We start from the raw sequence: 23,648 nt of genomic DNA on the forward strand, positions 1-23,648 counted from the left end.
TCACAGCTGTAATCGCTGCCAAGGGTGCTTCTAAAAAGCATTGACTCAGGGATGTGAATACTTATGTAACTTAGATAGTTCTGTATTTCATTTTCAATATAATTTGCAACAATACAAAAAAAATAAACGTTTTTACTTTGTCATTGTGGGGTATTTCTGTATAAATGGGTGAGAAAAATGTATATTTAATCAATGTTAAATTCAGGCTGTAACGAAAAGTGTAATAAGTCAAGGGATACGAATACTTTCTGAAGACACTGCACTATAGTGTACAACTATCCCATTCAAGCTATGGACAATCTGAAAAAGAGACATAACCCTCTTCATAATGCATTCATATAGAAGTAACTTTGTGATACAATGCTGTATGAAGCCATACAAGTCATAGACCTGTGCTGCATTTATACGCTGGGGTACAATGACTCTCCATGGCATTCATTGACCACCGCCATCCATATTGAAGTTCCATCTTTCTTTTGTCACTCACTCACACTCACAAGTAACAATTTATTGAAGGTAATATCTTCACTTTATTCTATTCCATTTCCCCATCTCCCAAAGCCACCTCATGCACTGAATTGTTATTGATTGTGTGGACTATGTGTCCCATTTCCCTGTAAACACACATTATGAGGCAGCAGTCAACAGTCTTCTCTAATGAGTGGCACCACCCAGTACAACAGCCAATGGTGTAAGAAAACATCTAAATGAAATGTAAAAGTAAGAAACCAAAATCTTAAATCTCCATAGTTAGACAGGGAGTTGAGTCAGCCCAACTATCATGGAGGGTCCAAGCCAGCAATTCGCATTTCAAAGCATCCTTTCTGTCCTTTTTTTCTTATTTTGAAGATGATGTAATTTTGCTACTCCATAATCCACGTATGGGTTTTATTTCACATAGAGCCCTAGGATGGCCCTTAAATGCCAGAATAAAGAAGAGGGGGGGGAGATAGTATTTGGCTGAACAACTACACTTTTGTCGGATAGAGCGTTTATCCGGAGGGGGAAATGAAAAGCACGAAGAGCGGGTGGTCATTTACTTGGATCTCACGTCTCCGTGCCCCCTGGCGCGCGTCAACGTGCTGCTGAGCACGCTCTATTCCTGCGGCGGGAAGAGAGGAGGTGACGCGCGTTTGGCTAGTTTCCCAACGTCGGGGACGGAGGTGCGACAGTTAAAGATTAGCGTGATAGTGCTTCCTTTAAATACCGGGCACCGACTGATCAAAGCGTCCAATTCATTGCAGATCCTCGGCCAGTGCAGCTATCTGGTACGCGCTCCAGTCCCCAAACCTAACCCGAGATGGCAAACGCGTATCTGCAAGGAGTAGAGATCTCTGCATCACAGTTCCTGGATATTTTTCACCATTATGATAACGATGGTAATTTATTCCTTAAGATTGTGGATTATTCGTGGGGATGGCACTGAAGTAAAACGATTTTTGGGAAGTGTTGCGCCAAAGACCCTCATAGACCATTTGCGCTTTTTAGCGGGTTTTCGAAAATATGTAGTAGCCTATATTGAATGAAACAGTCGATTTAGCTGTCAAGACTGATATTTGAGTGACATTTGTTCTCTCAACTTTATCCATTGACAAATTGGATTGACAAATAATTGATTTAGAACCATTAACCACCATTTTATAGCGAAATATCAATAGTTACAAAACTATAAATGACTAGAAAATATGATTATAATATTGTGATAGGTTTAGGCACTAAAAATATGTTCAGTCAAAGTATGATTCAGTCATACAGCTGTCATGAAACGGAAAATGATGGATTTGATCCTGTGCGTTATAGTCTTAAACTTAATGTAGGCTACTTTACGCATGTCTTTGATTGATTTGGTGCTTACTTCTTGCAGGTAATGGATATATTGAAGGGAAGGAGTTGCAGAGTTTTATAAAAGAACTTCAGCAAGCTCGAAAACAGGCAGGACTTGTAAGTAAACTGAATTATTTTAAACTTTAAAACTTGAATGTATCGGCAGTCGGCCTGACAACTAATTGTCTTCTCAGACTGAACTGTCATCTAGTTTTTAAATGCATTAGGTATGACCCTCATTCGAATTACCTTCATCAGATAGGCCATACAGTAGGCTAGACATATAGACATTGTGAAACCAATGGGGGGTTGATTAGGCTACTGGTGGTGCCACAGTTGAAAGCTTTCAAGTTAAAACATTGTGTGTGTGTGAATGTGTGAGAGAGAGCTAGAGAGAGAGATTGGGGTAAGTGTGGTGGGGAGAAAGAGAACTCAGTGCACCATACATTACAGGCACCAAGCAGTTTTAACACTGATGCTGGTATTATGTGCACACCCTACAAGTTTTGTGTCTGTTTCAGCCGTGACATAATGTTGTCTTGTCAACATCCTCATCACTCATATTAGTGCTATTTGCTGTGTAATAATAATCAGTCATCTTTAATGTTTTTTTTACTAGAATAATCAAAAGGTTGGATTATAAAATGCAGTACAGGGCATGTCATTGAGAACATTTCATTTACAGAAGAGACTAAATGCATATTTTAGATTTCTTGTTGGTTCAATGAACATAGGGTTTTCTCAAGAGATGGAAATGGTGCATTTCATATAATGCTTCACTGAGCTTCCATTTTAAAGTACTGTCATGATATTGTGAAACTGGTCATTCTTAATGGACTCTAATTGACTCTTCGCTAAGCACCACCTCCCTTGGTTACTGTTGCAGCCACGGACACATTTTCCCTGGAAGCACAATTCTCCCTTCCAACCACTGGCGAAATCCCCTCACAATGATCTCAAACTGTGTTTTTGGCAGGGTAGCCTAGTGGTTAGAGTGTTGGACTAGTAACCGGAAGGTTGCAAGTTCAAACCCCCGAGCTGACTTGGTCTGTCGTTCTGCCCCTGAACAGGGGCCGTGATTGAAAATAAGAATTTGTTCTTAACTGACTTGTCTAGTTATAAAAATACACAATGATATTATACACCGACTACCCCTTGCTAATCAAGAAGCTCTCTGGTATGTTGTAGTGGACTGCCATTACAATCGTTTCACTGAAACCTGGTAAACTTATGGCTCAGTCAAAGCGTACAAACCTCTTTTGGAGCTAACTAGTGCTCTCAAATCATTTCCTGATGTCGACTGCAGATTAATAACATTAGCTAACATACATTTTGAGAAAACAAGTTATATTTAGTGGCAAGCTTGCTAGTATTAGCAACGTTCGGTGGTCAATGAACCTGAAAAATAGCTAACCAGATGAACTAGCAAACAATGTAAATAATGTATAATTTTGGATTCTAAAAATACTCAATGAACAGGTTCTGGAACCCTCGTGCACTATTCCATTATTTAGCCATTTAAAACATGTATTTCTTAAAGAAAACTCACGTTTTCTCACTGCCCTCACAGACTTTTATGTGTTTCAAACATGAGCTTCTCCGAGGTGAAGTACTCGAGACAGTTGCTATCCATTGGAGTGCTGTGATTAGTTGCCCAGAATTCTGGGGCGGGGCTTAGCGAAGGGTCAATTGACATTGATTAATACATTATGACTAGTTATGAGGTGTCAAGTTTTTGTCTGATCTACCAATATTTCATATTATATGTCTTTCCATGCCTGAATGACTTATGGAACAACCTCATATTCCTGTTGCGTCAGATTGATGGGTTGAGGGATGTATTTCCCACAATTCCATCTTGCTCAACTGTAAGCCCCGATGGGGAAAAGCAGTTTTGGGGTCCTGTGTGTAGCTGGTGTAGAGAGTCAGGCGCAGGACAGCAGAAATTAGTAATCAATGTACTTTACTCAAAATACAAAAATACAAGGCAAATATACGAGCCCACAATAACGGACCGATTTACAAAGAACAATCACCCACAAACAAACATGGGGAACAGAGGGTTAAATAATAAACAGGTAATTGGGTGAGTGAAACCAGATGTATAAGACTAAGTCAAAATAAATGGAAAATGAAAAGTGGATTGGCGGTGGCTAGAAGGCCGATGACGTCGACTGCCGAACGCTGCCCAAACAAGGAGAGGGGCCGACTTCGGTGGAAGTAGTGACAGTACCCCCCCTCGACGCGGGGCTCCAGCAGCGCGCCGACACCGATCTCGGGGACGACCCGGAGGACGAGGCGCAGGGTGATCCGGATGGAGACGGTGGAACTCCCGCAGCAACGAAGGGTCCAAAATGTCCTCCACCGGCACCCAGCATCTCTCCTCTGGACCGTACCCCTCCCACTCCACGAGGTACTGAAGGCCCCTCGCCCGACGCCTCGAGTCCAGGATGGCTCGAACAGCATATGCCAGGGCATCCTCGATGTCCAGAGGGGGCGGAGGAACCTCCCGCACCTCAGACTCCTGGAGTGGACCAGCCACCACCGGCCTGAGGAGAGACACATGGAACAAGGGAATAATATAGTAATCTGGGGGAATCTGTAACCTGTGGCACACCTAGTTCAGTCTCCTCAGGACCTTGAATGGCCCCACAAACCGCGGGCCCAGCTTCCGGCAGGGCAAGCGGAGGAGCAGGTTTCGGGTCGAGAGCCAGACCAGGTCCCCCGGTGGAAACACTGGGGCCTCGCTGCGGTCGCGGTCGGCGTTCGCCTTTAACCGCCTTTAACGGCCCGTTGTAGGTGCACATGGGCGTCCCAGGTTTCCTCCGAGCGCTTAAACCATTCGTCCACCGCAGGAGCTTTGATCTGGCTCTGATGCCACGGTGCCAGAACCGGCTGATACCCCAGTACGCACTGGAAAAGAGAGAGGTTAGTGGAGGAGTGGCAGAGTGAGTTTTGGGCCATCTCTGCCCAGGGGATGACCTACCCACATCCTGGTTTACTCTTTCCACCTGCCCGTTACTTTCGGGGTGAAAGCCTGAGGTGAGGCTGACCAAGACCCCCAGACGTTCCATGAACGCTCTCCAGACCCTGGACGTTAACTGGGGACCCTGATCAGAAACTATGTTCTCAGGCACCCCATAGTGCCAGAAGACGTGTGTAAACAGGGCCTCCGCAGTCTGTAGGGCTGTAGGGAGACCGGGCAAAGGGAAGAAACGGCAGTACTTAGAAAACCGATCCACAATGACCAGGATCGTGGTGTTGCCCTGTGACGGAGGAAGATCCATCAGGAAGTCCACCGACAGGTGCAACCACGACCGTTGTGGAACGGGTAGGGGTTGTAACTTCCCTCTGGGCAGGTGCCAGGGAGCCTTGCACTGGGCACACACCTAGCAGGAGGAAACATAAACCCTCACGTCTTTGGCCAAGGTGGACCACCAGTACTTCCCACTAAGGCAACGCACCGTCCGACTGATGCCAGGGTGACCAGACTAGGGTGACGTGTGAGCCCAATAGATCAACCGGTCGCGGACAGCAGACGGAACATACAGGCGTCCAGCTGGACACTGGGGGGGAGTAGGCTCTGTGCGTAACGCCCGCTCGATGTCCGCGGCCAGCTCCCACACCACCGGTGCCACCAGGCAAGAGGCTAGAAGTATGGGAGTGTGATCCGTGGACCGCGCCTCCGTGTCATACATCCGGGACAGTACGTCTGCCTTAGCGTTCTGGGAATCTGGTCTGTAGGATAGAGTGAAAACAAAACGTGTAAAATCCATGGCCCACCTCGCCTGGCGAGTGTTAAGTCTCCTTCCAGCCCGGATATACTCCAGATTGCGGTGATCAGTCCAGATGAGAAAAGGGTGTTTAGCCCCCTCAAGCCAATGTCTCCACGCCTTCAGAGCCTTGACAAAAGCCAACAGCTCCCAGGCCCCCACATCATAGTTTCGCTCCGCCGGGCTGAGCTTCTTTGAAAAGAAAGCAGAGGGGCGGAGCTTTGGTGGTGTGCCCGAGAGCTGAGAGAGCATGGCTTCTATCCCAGCTACGGATGTGTCCACCTCCACTATGAATGCCAAAGAGGGATCCGGATGAGCCAGCACGGGAACCAAGTTAAACAGAGCCTTCAGGTGACCAAAAGCCTACCTCCGGTAGTATTTGGCAAACCCTAGAAACCGCTGCACGTCCTTTACCGTAGTGTGAGTCGGCCAATTACGCACGGCTCCAATGTGGTCACTCTCCATCTCCACCCCTGAAGTGGAAATGCGGTACCCTAGGAAGGAGACGGAATGTTGGGTGAACAGACATTTCTCAGCCTTGACGTACAGGTCATGCTCCAGCAGTCGACCAAGCACCCTGGGCACCAGGGACACATGCTCGGCGCGTGTATATCAGAATGTCGTCGATATACACCACTACACCCTACCCCCATCCCGGCGATAATCTCGTCAACAAAGGCCTGAAAGACTGATGGAGCATTCATCAACCCGTACGGCAGGACGAGGTACTCATAGTGCCCTGAGGTGGTACTAAATGCCGTCTTCCACTCTCGTCCCCCTCCCGGATATGCACCAGGTTGTAAGCGCTCCTGCGATCCAATTTTGTGAAGAAGCGCCCCGTGCATTGACTCGATCACACTGGCGATGAGAGGCAGTGGGTAGCTATACGTCACTGTGATTTGATTGATCCCTCGATAGTCAATACATGGGCGCAGACCCCCATCCTTCTTCTTCACAAAAAAGAAACTCGAGGAGGCAGGTGAAGTGGAGGGCCGAATGTATCCCTGCCCCAGCCGCCGTCTCCTCCTGTGACAGAGGATACACGTGACTCCTGGGAAGTGCTGCATCTACCAGGAGATTTATCGCACAATCCCCCCGTCGATGGGGTGGTAATTTAGTCGCCCTCTTCTTACAGAAGGTGAGAGCCAAATCGGCATATTCTGAGGGGATGCGCACAGTGGAGACCTGGTCTTGACTTTCCACCATAGTCGCACTGATGGAAACCCCCAGACACCTCCCTGAGCACTCTCGTGACCACCCCTTGAGAGCCCTCTGTTGCCACGAAATAGTGGGGTTATGACAGGCCAACCAATAAGGAAGAGATTGATTCTCTCCTTGTGACCCTCCTGCGTAACCATATCTAGTAGAGTGGTGGCCTCCCTAATCAGCCCTGACCCTAATGGTCGACTATCTAGGGCGTGCACAGGGAAGGGCATATCCACAGGAACAAGGGGGATCCCTAAACTATGGGCAAATGAACGGTCAATAAAATTCCCAGCTGCGCCTGAGTCTATGAGCGCCTTATGCTGGGAATGCGGGGAAAACTCAGGAAATGAAATAAACACATACATGTGAACAACAAGGGGCTCTGGGTGAGCATGGTGCCAACTCACCTGGGGTGACACGAGAGTGCCCTGCCTGCTGCCTCGACTCCCTGACGAACCGCACCAGCACCGACCAGCAGTGTGCCCTCTGCGGCCACAGATGGTGCAGGGAATGGCCTCTCCTCCGGTCGCCCTAAGTGCAGCACCTCCCAGCTCCATGGGCGTCAGAGCGGAGGTGCTGGGGGATGGAACTGACAGGCCCCAATCCGGACGTCTGTGGGTAGTCAGCAGGTTTTCCAGTCGGATGGACAGGTCCACCAGCTGGTCCAATGTGAGGGTGGTGTCTCGGCAGGCTAACTCCCGACGGACGTCCTCGCACAGATTGCACTGGTAGTGATTGATCAGGGCCCTGTCTTTCCATCCCGCACTGGTGGCCAAGTCCAATGCAAAATCCTGCGCGCTCCTCGTCCCCAGCTTCAGGTGGAACAGTCGTGAACTCTGCGTAATGGTCCAACGCCGTGATTCTGTAATGGGGTCCTGTGTGTAGCTGGTGTAGAGAGTCAGGCGCAGGACCTCAGAAATGAGTAATCAACGTACTTTACTCAAAATACAAATATACAAGGCAAAATATATGAGCCCACAATAATGGACCGATTTACAAAGAACAATCACTCACGAACAAACATGGGGAACAGAGGGTTAAATAATAAACAGGTAATTGGGTGAGTGAAACCAGGTGTGTAAGACTAAGACAAAACAAATGGAAAATGAAAAGTGGATCGGCGGTGGTTTATTTGTGTCTCTACTCAGCGTTTTGGGGTCTGAATTGGATTGAGTCACCCATTGCTCAGTGACAAACAGCACTGCAGTGCACTCTCCTACTTTGCATTTTGGAAAGGTTAAACACTTATTTCCCATTCTGTATACAAGCAATTAGCCAAGCCTCTATAGAGCAAGTCAATTGGCACTCAATCCCAGAACTTTAAACAGGAGTAATAGCTCAACTTTTGCCAGACACTGAAAACACCTTTTAATTTACTCTATGGGGAGAGAGCACGTTGGGGAGTTGATTATGGAAAATCGCCGCATTTACCATCAAATGAAGTGCCCATTTACAACTGCCCAATCAATGCCCAGTGAGAAAACACCATTGAAGTGCAATTTGAAGTAGGATTGGAGTTATTAGCATATCTGACACGACCTTATGCAGAGAGATGCCAAAGATGGTTTCCACATTTAGCATGGGCATCATCACCAGACAGATCAATACAGAGATCAATGATTGGTTTTGACTGCATAGCGCATGCAGTGTGTAGATTGGCTCAGGGTCCTCTTACTTAGAAATTCCATTGAATTCAATCAAACATGCACTTTAACATTTGCAGAGTCACTTGGTGTTGGATAGTGGACATGATTTTGATTATGTCATACAGCTATAAAGATGGCTTCCAAAGATGGCCGTCATGCATCTACTCAGTGGACACACGCATGGACTAGACGAAGAGCTCACTCATAGTACATCTTCCTTTCATACAACATAATCATTTTAACCCGAAAGACAAGGCCAATGTTAGAATATTGCATACTTTCTACCAGTACACTTGTTCTCCAGTGAGAATGCAAGGTGATCTTCTTCGCTAGAGTTAACCTCTTGTGCCAGTTTCTCTGAAAGGAAAATTATGAAAATTGCTTTTATTGATTGTGTTTTGGAGGTGAAATGCAAATGTAAAAATCTGAGTCCTACTGTGTTTATATTCCTATTATAGAAAGGCTCTATAAAACAGACATTAGTCATAACTAAGGTACCTTGATGTTCTCATAAAAACATAGAGTACTAACGCATCGATCACACCAACAGCGTCATTGCATTTTGGTACAGCAGAAGTACATTAATTTCCAATGGAACGCTGTGTGAGCCTTGCAGCATTGCGTTGCAGAGGCAGTTGCAGTGCGTTCTGTGTGGTGCATACGTTGGATTTATAGAACGTATGCGTTAAACTGTATGCGTAGACGACTTGAGGCAACAAGTCGAGGCAACAGTGAGAGCTGTGAGAGCTGTTACCTTCAAGTAGGTTTCGGTTTTGCTAGGGCGTTGTGAACGGGAATGGCAGATGGGCGTAAGCATCTGATTTAAAAGGTTGCAAGTTTTAATCTAGCAATAGAATGTCATTTTTATATTTGTTTTAAACCTATCCCAAACCTTAACCCGTACCTTAACCATTCAGAGTTGATGCCTAACCTTAAGAATTTTGAATAAATGCCTGAACTTAACCCTAACCATAACAATTCAGAGTTAATGCCTAAACTTAACCTTAAACACTTTGAAACTTCACATTTGGAATAACTTCTAAATTTGCCATTTGAGAAACATGGATCAATGTCTAATTCTGACATGAGACTTTGAGAGCTGGTTGGGCCCCTTCGTACATGCATAATCAATGCATCGCTTGGCCATCTGTATGTGTACAGCGACATGGACTGACCAGTGTCAAGACTCTATTAGAATTGTGCTCTGATGGGTGAAGATTACAACACTCACTCCTAATCTGCTTGGCATGTTAAATGGTGTTTGTGAGGACACAAAGTATACAAGATCTTTCACGGCACCAGGTGCCTACTAAATAGCCTTTCTAGATAATTGAGCAGATTACTTAGCCCTCATGCTATCCGTGCTTGTATTTCAAACAACTAAAATCTTCCCTGCATAAAACATAATTACTTGTTATCAGGATGTGTGAATCCCTATTTAGTTTCGATGTTAACTAATTATATGTTTATATGTTGAGATTTGTATGTAATTCTTCAAGGTAAAAGCTACTGCAATTAATTGACAATGTCATTTTCTCTCTCTCATAGGAGCTTACAGACCAAATGAAGGCTTTTGTACAGGAATATGAGAAAAATACAGATGCCAAAATTGGAATTGTTGAGGTAAGAGTCTACATAACCTCATGATGCAGTAGGTTAAGGCCCACCTAGAATTTGGGACTTTCAGGGACACCGGATCTTGAAACACTGCCAGGTTTAGAGGGGGCTTCTCCAATGAAAGATGTTCAAATATAATTTTTAAAGACAGTCAATTTAGCCGTGCAGGGTCAAGGGGATTCATATCTCTGCTATAGATGGATACTGTGAAGCTTTAGCTGACAGACAGGATCATTCAGCTGTACACAAATGCACCCATGCACCATCGCACACAAACACACACAATGATTACGCAAAAATAGAGGTAATACACATAATTTGAAAGTGGAGATAACATCTATTGTGTTTGGAATACGAGATTGCCATTTAAATTAGATTCCTCAGCAGCATGATGGAAGAACAGGAGTCCTGTTTGAATTTTTTTTTTTTGGTGTGGGGTGTTTCAATGCCCCCGGAATGGTTATGTTGCAGCTGTCTGATGGCTAGTCTAGCGGGAATAGTCTGAAAGTTTAGGCTGGGTTTCAAACTGGATTTACAATGCATTTCTCAGCAGCCAGCTGTGTGTTTTTGGGAGGCGGGTGCTGGTCAGATCGATAAGGGCTATAGGAAGGACTTGACCTTTGCCTTGGGGAACGGGCCAGTCACGAACCGCCTGGACCTTCCTCTCCTTGGGTTTGATGTTCCCATGTCCGATCAAATAACCCAGGTATTTCACCTCCTCGAACCACAGCTTGTATTTCTTGGGATTCGCTGTCAATCCGGCCTGCATGAGCACATCCAGCACCGCCTAGAGGCGCGTCAGGTGTTCTTCCCAACCTTGGCTGTGGATGATGATGTCATCCAAATAGGCCGCTGCGTACTGTTGGTGGGATCTGAGGACTCGGTCCATCAGGCGCTGGAACGTGGGCGGGGCTCCATGGAGACCAAACGGGAGGACCCGGTATTGGTATAAGATGTCCGGTGTTGAGAATGCTGTCTTTTCCCAGGAGGAGGCTGCCAAGGGTACCTGCCAATATCCCTTGGTCAGGTCCAGGATGCTGATGTACTGGACCTTTCCCAACCGGTCGATGAGCTCGTCCACACTTGGAAAACACGGCGGTGTTCCGATCGATGAGCTCTCGGAGTGCTTGCTTCTGGGTCGGTCCGAGGTCCGCATTGCTCGAGACCACCACTGGTCCCGTCGACGTCCTGGGTTTTGACCACAACACGGCCAAGGCTGTCATCACGTGTCACCTCTTCAATAGGTTCACGTGGTAAATCTGTTGGGGTTTCCGTCTCCCTGGCTGCCGTATGCGGTAATTTATGGGTCCCAGCTTCTCTGTCACCTCGTATGGTCCGTGCCATGTTGCCAGGAACTTACTTTCAGCATTAGGGATTAGCACCTTCTCACCCACATGGAACTCTCTGGGCTGGGTACCCCAATTGCAGACCTTGGCTTGGGCGCACTGGGCCTTCGCCATAGGTTCCCTTACCACTGGCCATATGCCTGTCTTCCGCTCCCTCATCGTCTCTACGTGTTCCACCACGCTGCGTAAGGGGGTCGGCTAGGCTTCCCACACCTCCATGGCGAGATCCAGTAGGCCGCTTGGTCTCCTCCGTAGAGGAGTAGACCCAGTGGAGACCTGGGGCACTTTCAAGTTCAGATCCTTCCACTGGAAATTGAAGAGGGGCAGCATGGGCTCCTCTTCCGGTTGTTCAGCAGGTGACGTTGGTTCCGGTGCCCCCTCAGACCCCCAACTCCGGGTCCGTAGACACAGGTTTGGCAACCGCTTGCTTCCGGGCCGCGCAGGTGACGGTCTGTCCCCACTCTCGTCGGTCGCCAGCTCATACTCTTGTTCCCAGCTTGTGCCTCCACAGTGCCGTGAACAGCGAACAATCTCGTCCTACGTGGAGGGATACTGGCAACTCAGGTATGACACCCTCCACTATCTGGCAGCTCCCTTGTGGCATCACGATGGTGGCCTGCCTGGTCGAATAACACTTGGTGTCACCGTGGACACAGGATACGGACACAGCGTTACCACACTCCAGGAATCCAACAGAGCGTGTGTCGTGACCATTGACTTTCACTGGCACCATGGGTACTGGTGGTTCACTGGGGCCCAACATGAGGTGACATAGTTTACTGCATGGCCCGACTAATCTCCAGGGCCCGCTGATGGCATTGACTCTTCTTGACCCGGGCAATTTGATGTGAGGTGTTCCTGGGCGCCACACTCAAAACACCTCCTTTGGTCTTCATCCACCTGGGGTTCTTAGCAACGGGTTGACTCTCCTCCAGCTGTCTCTCCGTGGGTCTGCAGTCCTTTAGCCCAGCTGTCATATTGGGAGTACAGTGGTGGGGTCATCCTTTTGTCCCCTTCGACAGATTTGGCCTGCATCCCCTTCAGCAGGGCCTCGGTATTCTGATGAGTCTCCACAGCTCACAAGAGGTCCTCCAAGGTCTGGGTGCGTAGGCTCGCCGACCTCTTCATGTATAACAGTCCAAAAACTTCAAACCCCACCCCTCTGGCACTCAAGGCAATCTCCCAAGTATCTGATAGATTTCAAGTAAAGTGGCTGTTCCACTGGATGTCATAAGGTGAATGCACCAATTTGTAAGTCGCTCTGGATAAGAGCGTCTGCTAAATGACTTAAATGTAAATGTAATGTAAGGTAGCGCCATTAAGAAGCGGTTCATGACCACATTGTTGATAACAAGGAGGATGGCTATGTCGGTTAGGAGCCATGCCCTGGTGAAGGTCGCTCATCTGGGCTTGTGGGGGAAGCTTCGGTCACAAACCTCCAGTCATGGACCAGTTGGGCCCGACGGGCCAGGCTGTATCAGTAGTGACTGAGACCTCCCTCTTGAGACATTCATAGTTAGCCGCCTGTTCTGTGTTGAGTTCATAATATGCCTTTTGGGCGTCTCCGGACAGGAACGGGGCCAGCAGACTCGCCCCCTTCGCCTTGGGGCAACCTTCCCAGAGTATTGTCCGTTCAAACGTGCAGAGGTAGGTCTCGATGTCGTCATCCTCCGTTGATAGTGAGTAAACGTCAACCCTGGTCTGACCACGTTCTTAGACTTGCCCTGTCCGGTAGCAACCCTCCCATGTGCTGCCCACCTGGCAGCTTTATGGGCCCAGTATGGCTGGTGAGCAATCAGCCCCTCTGTCTGTCACGTCAACGAGACTCCCCCTCGTGGCATGTCCGCGGTACGCCACAATGATGGCGTTGAATCAACATGAAAAACTGGTTGGATTTTCAAAAAGTAATCAACATAAGGGAATTCAGTCTTTTTTTCACCCAACTTTATCCTAAATCCAATGACATAGTGACATTTTTTGTTGATTTCACGTTAAATTCCTGTTAGTTGACAACTCAACCAAATGTAAATTGAAACTAGACGTTTAAATGACATCTGTGCCTAGTGGGTGGTGGCTAAACTGTCATTGGGTGTCGTTGTTTGCCACTGATCAACTGTTAAAAATAAATGGGATGTTCAACCAACGTTACCATGTTTCAGGACAATACAGTATGATCTCTTATATATTTTCCTCTTTTCTCTGTGTCACAGCTAGTACAAATATTGCCCACAGAAGAGAACTTCTTGTTATTTTTCCGGCAACAGTTGAAGTCTTGTGCGGAATTTATGCAGGTATTTTTCTATAAACCAAGATTATCTATTTAAATGTTTTCAAGTGACTCATGACATAAACATAGTTTTTAACTGATTTAACTATTCTCTCCTCATTGATGATACAAACCCCTCTTTCACTCATTGTCTCATTCCAGGCTTGGCGATGTTATGATGCAGACCATAGTGGCTACATTGAAGCAGATGAGCTGAAGGTGAGCAATGCCTGCCGGTGTTTGTAGTGCCTCCTAATTTGTGTCTTGATGAACTGTCTCACTGTCCTCTCTATTTCATTATGGGGATATAGGCTCACAAGGAGCCTCTGAGGTCAATGCTCATCTGGACTGTAACTTGGAATCACTTTGTATTGTAAATTATTTTATAATTAAGCGTTTTGTAGGAATCCCAGGGGGGAGTTTTGTTTTTCTTAACCCGTATACCAAAGTTTCACTCATGTACAGTACCAGTCAAAGGTTTGTACACACCTATTCATTCAAGGGTTTTTCTTTAGTTGTACTATTGTCTACATTGTAGAATAATAGTGAAGACATCAAAACTATGAAATAACACATGGAATCATGTAGTAACCAAAAAAGTGTTACAAAAAATTGAAATATATTTTAGATTCTTCAAAGTAGCCACTCTTTGCCTTGATGACAGCTTTGAACACTATTGGTATTCTCTAAAACAGCTTCATGAAAGTAGTCACCTGGAATGCTTTTCCAACCGTCTTGAAGGAGTTCCCACATATGCTGAGCACTTGTTGGCTGCTTTTCCTTCACTCTGCAGTCCAACTCATCCCAAACCATCTCAATTGAGTTGAGGTCAGGTGATTGTGGAGGCCAGGTCATCTGATGCAGCACTCTATCACTTTCCTTATTGGTCAAATAGCCCTTACACAGCCTGGTTGTGTGTTTTAGTTCATTGTCCTTTTGAAAACCAAATGATAGTCCCACTAACCGCAAAGCAGATGGGATGGCGTATCACTGCAGAATGCTGTGGTAGCCATGCTGGTTTTGTGTGCCTTGAATTCTAAATAAATCACTGACCGTGTCACCATCAAAGCACCCCCTCACCATCACACCCACCTCCTCCTCCATGCTTGATACCAAAAATCTTAAATTTGGACTCATCAAACCAAAGTACAGATTTCCACCGGTCTAATGTCCATTGCTCGTATGTCTTGGCCCTAGCACGTCTTTTTTTCTTATTGGTGTCCTTTAGTAGTGGTTTCTTTGCAGCAATTCGATCACACAGTCTCATCTGAACAGTTGATGTTTAGATGTCTGTTACTTGAACTCTGAAGCATTTATTTGGGCTGCAATCTGAGGTGCAGTTAATTGCCGATTTCTGAGGCTGGTAACTCTAATGAACTTATCCTCTGCAGCAGAGGTTAGCTGGGTCTCCCTTTCCTGTGGTTTTCCTCATGAGAGACAGTTTCATCATAGTGCTTAATGGTTTTTACGACTGCACTTGAAGAAACTTTAAAGTTCTTGAAATGTTCTGGATTGATTGACCATCACGTCTTAAAGTAATGATGGACTGTCATGTCTCTTTGCTTATTTGAGCTGTTCTTGCCATAATATGGACTTGGTCTTTTACCAAATAGGGCTATCTTCTGTATACCACCCCTACCTTGTCACAACACAACTGATTCGCTCAAACACATTAAGAAGGAAAGAAATTCCACAAATTAACTTTTAACAAGGCACACCTATTAATTGAAATGCCTTCCAGGTGACTACCTCATGAAGCTTGTTGAGAGAATGCCAAGAGTGTGCAACACTGCCATCAAGGCAAAGGGTGGCTACTTTGAAGAATCTCAAATATAAAATATATTTTGATTTGTTTAAACACTTTTTTGGTTACTACACGATTCCATGTGTTATTTCATAGTTTAGATGTCGTTACTATTATTCTACAATATAGAACATAGTAAAAAATAAAGAAAACCCCTGGAATGAGTAGGTGTCCAAACTTTTGACTGGTACTGTACGTTGGCTTTGACCTTCCCTAGACTAGTGTCAAGAAAGTCGTGGAATAATTAAGTTGGATTGATGTGTGATAAGAAAGGGGGGGATCAGAATTCCACACGTATGCTTGAGGTTCTAGGGGTCCGAGGTTAATGTGGGTTCAGAGATCAGACAACCTAGAGTATATTTCACACCAATATGCATGCCAATATACACCCACATGTATTATAATGTTTTTTCATTACCTTGAACCATTAGGTACACATAGGCACCGAGACCCACACATCCACCCCCCTCCACACAGATGCACACCACAAACCTCCTTCAAACCTCAATAACCTAAATTAATAGTTAAAAGACATTACAGGGTTAGCTTTGCCCGTGAGTGTTTTGATAATGATAACACTGTCAACAGTCAAGCACTTTACTGCAAGACCTAAGAGAAATTCTGTATAAAATAAATACAAATATTGAGCTATACACTCTATCTAGAACCTAAAAGGGTTATTTGGCTCTCCATAGGATAACCCTTTGAATAACCCTTTTTGGTTCCAAGTAGAACCCTTTTGGTTCTATATGGAACCCAAAATAGTTTTACCTGGAACTAAACAAAAATGCAAACTCCAGGTGTTAACATTTATCTGATGAATCTGATTTATCTGACATGAAAATAGAGCTCTTTGACCACTCACGCCAGTGGTGGGTTTGGCGTCACAAAAAATATGAATATGCACAAAAAATCCCCATACCTACTGTAAAATATGCAGGTGGATCTTTGATGTTATTAGGCTATTTAGCTTCCACTGGTCCTGGGGCCCTTTTTAAGGTCAATGTCATCATGAACTTTACCCAGTACCAAGACATTTTAGCCAAAAACCTGGTTGCCTCTGCCAGGAGGCTAAAACTTGGCCACAAGTGAATCTTCCAGCAAGACAATAACCCCAAGCACACATCAAAATCCACAAAGATATGGTTAGTTGACCACAAAAAATCTACATTTTGCAATGGCCATCTCAGTCTCCGGACTTGAACCCCATTCAAAACCTTTGGTTTGAATTGAAGAGGTCCATATGGACAAATGAAGGATAACATGGATCTGTATGAAGAAAGGGTCTAAGATGCTTTCCAATGTGTTCTCCAATCCATAAAACATTTTTGAAAAAGGCTCAGTACCATTACCCCCCAAGGTGAGGTATTGAAAACAGGGGTGCCAATCATTTTGACCCCTATCTTCTTGTGAAAAAAAGTATTACTCGTTAAACAAAATCTCTCTCTGAGCAACTATGTTAGTATAAAATAATTACATTTTTCAGTTTATGTTGAGCGTACAATATACAGTGCCTTGCAAAAGTATTAATCCCCCTGGGTGTTTTTCCTAATTTGTTGCAATACAGCCTTAATTTAAATAGATTTTTATTTGGATTTCATGTAATGGACAAACACAAAATAGTCCAATTTGGTGAAGTAAAATGAAAAAATGAATATGTGGTGCGTATATATGTATTCACCCCCTTTGTTATGAAGCCCCTAAATAGGACCTGGTGACTTCAGAAGTCACATAATTAGTTAAATAAAGTCTGCCTGTCTGCCTGTGTGCAATCTAAGTGTCACATGATCTGTCATATGATCTCAGTACACCTGTTCTGAAAGGCCCCAGAGTCTGCAACACCACCAAGCAAGGGGCACAACCAAGCAAGCGGCACCATGACGACCAAGGAGCTCTCCAAACAGGTCAGGGATAAAGTTGTGGAGAAGTACAGATCAGGGTTGGGTTATAAAAAAATATCTGTAACTTTGAACATCTGACGGAGCACCATTAAATCCATTATTAAAAAATGGAAAGAATATGGCACCACAACAAACTTGCCAAGAGAGGGCCGCCCACCAAAACTCACGGACCAGGCAAGGAGGGCATTAATCAGAGAGCCAACAGAGAGACCAAAGATAAACCTGAAGTAGCTGCAAAGCTCCACAGTGGAGACTGGAGTATCTGTCCATAGGACCACTTTAAGCCGTACACTCCACAGAGCTGGGCTTTACGGAAGAGTGGCCAGAAAAAAAGCCATTGCTTAAAGAAAAAAATAAGCAAACACATTTGGTGTTCGCCAAATGGAGACTCCCCAAAAATATGGAAGAAGGTAGATGATCTGGTCAGATGAGTCAAAAATGTAGCTTTTTGGCCATCAAGGAAAACGCTATGTCTGGCGCAAACCCACACCTCTCATCACCAGCAGCATCATGCTGTGGGGATGTTTTTCATTGGCAGGGACTAGGAAACTGGTCAGAATTGAAGGAATGATGGATGGTCCTAAGTACAGGGAAATCCTTGAGGGAAACCTGTTTCAGTCTTCCAGAGATTTGAGACTGGGAGGTTGACCTTCCAGCACAACAATGACCCTACGCATACTGCTAAAGCAACACTCAAGTGGTTTAAGGGGAAACATTTAAATGTCTTGGAATGGCCTAGTCAAAGCCCAGACCTCAATCCAATTGAGAATCTGTGGTATGACTTAAAGATTTCTGTACACCACTGGAACCCATTCAACTTGAAGGAGCTGGAGCAGTTTTGCCTTGAAGAATGGGCAAAAATCCCAGTGGCTAGATGTGCCATGCTTATAGAGACGTACCCCAAAAGACTTGCAGCTGACATTGCTGAAAAGGTGGCTCTAAAAAGTATTGACTTTGGGGGTGAATAGTTATGCACGCTCAAGTTCTGTTTTCTCTTATTCCTCGTTTGTTTCACAAAAATATGTTGCATCTTCAAAGTGGTAGGCATGTTGTGTAAATCGGATGATACAAACCCCTAAAAAAAAAAAGATTTTAATTTCAGGTTGTAAGTCAACAAAATAGGAAGAATGCCAAAGGGGGGTTACAGCCTGAATTCAAAATTGATTACATAAGATGTTGTTTTCCTCACCCATCTACACACAACACCCCATAATGACAAAGTGATAATGTTTAGACATTTTTGCAAATGTATTGAAAATGAAATACAGAAATATCTCATTTACATAAGTATTCACACCCCAAGTCAATACTTTGTAGAAGCACCTTTGGCGGTGATGACAGTTTTGAGTCGTCTTGGGTATGTCTGTATCAGCTTTGAGTCGTCTTGGGTATGTCTGTATCAGCTTTGCACATCTGGATTTGGAGATTTTCTCCCATTCTTCCTTGCAGATTTTCTCAAGCTCTGTTAAATTAGATAGGGGGCGGCGGCTAACAGCAATCTTCAAGTCTTTCCACAGATTTTCAATGAGATTCAATCTCAGAGTCTTTCATGTGGCTTTTAGCAAACTCCCAAGCATGTGGTCATGTGTATTTTTCTCAGGAATGGCTTCAGTCTGGCCACTCTACCATAAAGCCCAGATTGGTGAAGTGCTGCAGAGACGGTTGTCCTTCTGGCAGGTTCTCCCACCTCAGCCAAAGAACTCTGTAGTTCTGTCATGGCCATTGATTTCTTGGTCATCTCCCTGACTAAGGTACTTCTTGTCCGGTTTGTCAGTTTGGTCAGACTCTAGGCAGAGTCTGGGTAGGTCCATATTTTTTCAGTTTCCCAATGATAGAGACCACTGTGCTCTTGGAAACTTTCAACACTTTTAGAAATGTTTTTTTTTTACCCTTCCCCAGGTATATGCCTCATCACAATTATAGCTCAGAGATCTACAGACAGTTCCTTGGACTTCATGGTATAGTTTTTGCTCTGACGTGCTCTGTCAACTGTGGGACCATATATAGACAGGTGTGGTTCTTTCTAAATCATGTCCAAACCATTGAATTGGCCATGGGTGTACTCCAATCAAGTTGTAGCAACATCTCAAGGCCGATCAAAGGAAATTGGATGCACCTGAGCTCAATTTAGAGTGTCATAGCAAAGGGTTGTTAATACTTATGTCAATTAGTTATTTGTGTATTTCATTTTCAATGCATTTGCTAAACATTCTAAAAACATGTTTTCACTTTGTCGTTATGGGGTATTGTGTTTAGAAGGGTGAGAACATTTTTCTCCATTTAATCCATATTGAATTCAGGCTGTAACACAACACAATGTGGAATAAGTCAAGGGGTATGAATACTTTCTGAAGACACCGAAGCTCAGTATTTGCATGATCTATTGTATTCAGTCTTTGTTTGCTCATCTTTATCAAGGGTGCCAACATTTCTGGACCTGACTGTACCTCCCAGACAGCATTGCATTTCAAATGTGTCTGCTATAGCAGGCGTTGTTGTCAAACTGATCTTTCTGCCTTTGCTTCATTTCCAGAACTTTTTGAAAGATCTGCTTCAGAAGGCTAAGAAACCATATGACGAAAAGAAGTTAGACGAGTATACACATACCACAGTAAGAATATAGTTTATACTTGTGCAGCTAGCCTCCGCAACAACATTGAGAACACTGTAGCTAAATGGCTACAACAAAATAGCTCCGTACAGTATAGTCCTTCATTTTCTGTTTTGTAGAGATTTAATTTGTTTGTTTATTTTTATCTTCCAGCTCAAAATATTCGACTCAAACCACGATGGGAAGTTGTGTTTGGCAGAAATGGCGAGGTCTGCTTATGAAGTTTTCTCCTGTGTGATATGAATGATATATCTGTCTCCACATCGTGCTGTATATTACCTGAACACAATTCTTCAAATATGTGTGTGTTTTTTTTAACAGGCTGCTACCGGACGAGGAGAACTTTCTACTCAAGTTTCAGGTTGGTGGTTATTCCCAGAGTAAATCCAAGAGGTAATCGGAAAATCAGATTGACCTTGACTCCATTGTCTCCTCTCCCTCCCCCTCTCGCTCGTCTTTCTGTTACAGAATGTGAAGATGGTGAGGAGAGAGTTCAACAAGATCTTTGAGTTATACGATCAGGTACATTCCAAAAATACATTGTCATTATTATGCACCCTCTCAAAAAATAAGAATCACTTGCTGTTATGGCTTTTTGAATGATTCAATGCATATCAAGACACAGTATGAACAAGGACAGAAAGTGCTTCAGATAGTGCTAGTCTAGGCAATTGCTGCTCTCTAGGGATGCACTCCCTCAATCTTTCTCTCTTATCCTCTTTATCTATTTCTCCTTCTCTTTCTTGCTCTCGTTCTTTCCCTGTCTATCTACCCATTTATCTTCCTATTGCCCTTATTTGTATGCACAATGGATACAGTATATGCCCCACCCCTGTCCCCATCACTCTTCCTCTCTTGCTCTCTCTCTTCCCCATCCCCATTTCCCTCACCCTCTCCTTCTCCCTCTTTCCTCTCTCTCTCCCCCTATAATGTATGACTGTCCCTGGAGTAGGTCGGCAGATCAGCCCATTCACTCTCGTGGCAGCGCCTACGATTCATATTGACTCGCAGGTTCATGTTGCGTAGGCAGGCAGGAAGGCGGTCAGGCAGGCAGGCAGACAGGCAGGGAGGCTGACCGGCAAACAGACAGGGAGGCGGGCAGACAAACAGACAAGGTGGGCAGGGAGGAGTTCTGGGCCTTGCTGTTATGTGACATCCAGACAGGTAATTGGGGCAGCAAATGACAACACATTATTTAGTTTGCCTGTAGAGCATTACAGGACAATTAATCTGAGTGGCTGGCTGATCATGCTTTTACATTTGTTTTAGTCTTCGACCATACAGTAGAACCTGGTTTAAAGATTGAGAATTTTAGAAGTGCCATGTTGGCACTAACTGTTCCACATGGTTACTGATGATGGCGCTCTTGTTGCCAACACAGAGGATTGATTGCTTGACTCTGTGGTACAGTATTTCTATTGCTCTGAATGTTGGACACACAGAGGACTCCCCTAAGGTGGATAGGGATATCCTTGTAAAGGTATCAGCGATGTGGTTATAATATTGCTTTCAGTGCACACAAGCCAGTAAATACACAGAGGATGAATAGAAAATATCAGAAGGGCCCATGAACAGGCTGTTCAAATATACACATCTGTTCATTAAGCCTATTGTTTTGTTTGTTTACTGAGATTAGGCTTGTGAGATGCAACATGGCATCATGTTGTCACTGCATACCAAACCAAACCCAAAGGCGGGCTAAATGGTGTGTCTTGTGTCTCTCTCTCTCTGTCCTTTTCTCTCTCTCTCCGTCCCTCTCTCTGTCTCTCTCTCTCTCAGGATGAGAATGGCTATATGGATGAGAATGAGCTGGATGCCCTCCTCAAAGATTTGTGTGAGAAGAACAAGAAGGTGTGTTTCCATTCTGTTTAATTGATGGAGAAGAGCGGAGACTAAGGGCAAGATTCAATCAGTTCCGCCTTAACCTGCGATAATCAAGAACTGCATAGCAGTCTCATTGTTTTTATGTTGGCGATGTCTGAGGTGTAACTGCGTTGGAGCTGTCAAATCAGCAAGCAGCTGCCGGCGTTATACTTATCGTGGACATTGCCATTGGATGCGCCAAGTCGAATTAGTAACAAACCCACACCGCTGAAACACCAGCTATGCGGGTGTCAGCTTTCGCTGGATCTGATTGAATCTAGGTCTGAACAGTCCAAAGAAATATTTTAGTTTTTCATCTTGAGACTTCAAATATCACAGAGGGCCTCGTTTGTTCCCTGTGGTGATATGATTGGCCTGAGGACAATCACAATACCTCTTCAAACAAACTCATAAGAGCATGCTTAGAACTGGACAGATATCCAATCTCTCTCTCTCTGTGTGTCTCTCTCTGACTCTTTCTCTCTCTTTCACACTCTCTCGCAGCTGACTTAAAAAATAATAATCTGGATGTCAATATATCAAAGCCATATGTGACCTGCATGTAGAGCCTACTCTTTTGTTTGTGCAAATATTTTGTCATCTTTATGAGCTAAGCTTTGGGCCAGCGACCATCTCAAAGACGCAGGGGATTTTGAAATGGAAAAAGTAGGGTTAATGTCAAGTCTGTAAAAGTCTAGGGGAAAAAATGACAAGTTGGATATCTTAATCTGTTTCTTGTCTCCGACAGGTGCTGGACGTCAACAAAATCCCCACATATAAGACCGCTATTATGGCGCTATCAGACGGGGGCAAGCTGTACAGGACAGAGCTAGCTCTTGTGCTCTGTGCTGAGGACATTTCAGCCCCTGCCCCCTTATAAACCACTCCTCTTTCCACCTTACCACACCCCCTCCATCCCCTTCTAGCCCGCCTCCCTTCCCCTCACTCATGAATTGTGTAAAGATACTGTCGCTTGAAACTCCAAGGATGTAGGGTGTATTTTTGTTTCAGTTTTTGCATTTCTTTCAATAAATCTGTCAATTTGCCAGTGACAGTGTGTGCATAGCTAGGGCACATTATCAGAGACATAGGGTGTCACATACTTTTCAAATCTTTTGTTTCTATACTCTTTGTAAATGTACAGATTTTTGTAACAATGAGATTGATACCACCATTGAAAGTCCCTGTACTTTGTCCTCTCTATACTACATACTCCAGGACTGTAGCCTCTCATTGGCTGAAAGAGAGGGTGTGTCCCCTACTGACCAATGACAACAATGTTTACCGTATTGTTAATTAATATCTCTACACCAAGAAGTCAAACTACTAGTAACAATAACTTATACTATTAGAATTAGATCCCTCCATTAGCCTAAGCAATATGTTACTAAAATGTTTCTGTAATGTTGTGCATGGAAACTAAATATAATAAATAGCGGAAGAACAGTTCTGTGATGTGAGACCATTTTAAGCTATATATCGTTTTGCAGTGCATGTTAGTTACTGAAGGCTAGCCTTGTGTGGAGGTACTACTGAATGGACAAGCACATATCTCGGAGTTGTGTAGCCTAAACCCCGTGACCCCTGACCTGCCCTGTGTATAACGATGGTGCCAGTCTCTGATGTGCTACATGGACCTTTTTTTGCACCTTTAACAATGCCATGCCCCACCATGCTGGGCACCAGAAACACTGTGTAAGATGTAATAAAAACTCTATTCAACAACTACCTTACACCCCAACTGTGTGCATCACTGTGTTGCTACTTGACTGACAAAGGGGGAATTGAAAA

At 44.7% G+C, this 23,648-nt stretch overlaps 1 protein-coding gene across 1 annotated transcript; it reads left to right on the plus strand.

Annotated features, from left to right (window-relative positions):
- The first annotated feature begins 1,057 nt into the window (after positions 1-1,057).
- On the plus strand, positions 1,058-23,583 carry LOC118366546 (calbindin-like). The gene is made up of 11 exons (XM_035749161.2): positions 1,058-1,379; positions 1,865-1,941; positions 9,998-10,072; positions 13,623-13,703; positions 13,841-13,897; positions 19,917-19,994; positions 20,148-20,203; positions 20,316-20,355; positions 20,463-20,516; positions 21,774-21,845; positions 22,606-23,583. The coding sequence occupies exons 1-11, from the start codon at positions 1,301-1,303 to the stop codon at positions 22,735-22,737; spliced, it is 801 nt and encodes a 266-aa protein (XP_035605054.1). The 5' UTR covers positions 1,058-1,300; the 3' UTR covers positions 22,738-23,583.
- Positions 23,584-23,648: the final 65 nt, after the last annotated feature.

Source organism: Oncorhynchus keta, chromosome 34 (assembly GCF_023373465.1).
Source record: "Oncorhynchus keta strain PuntledgeMale-10-30-2019 chromosome 34, Oket_V2, whole genome shotgun sequence".
Classification (NCBI taxonomy): Eukaryota; Metazoa; Chordata; class Actinopteri; order Salmoniformes; family Salmonidae; genus Oncorhynchus; species Oncorhynchus keta.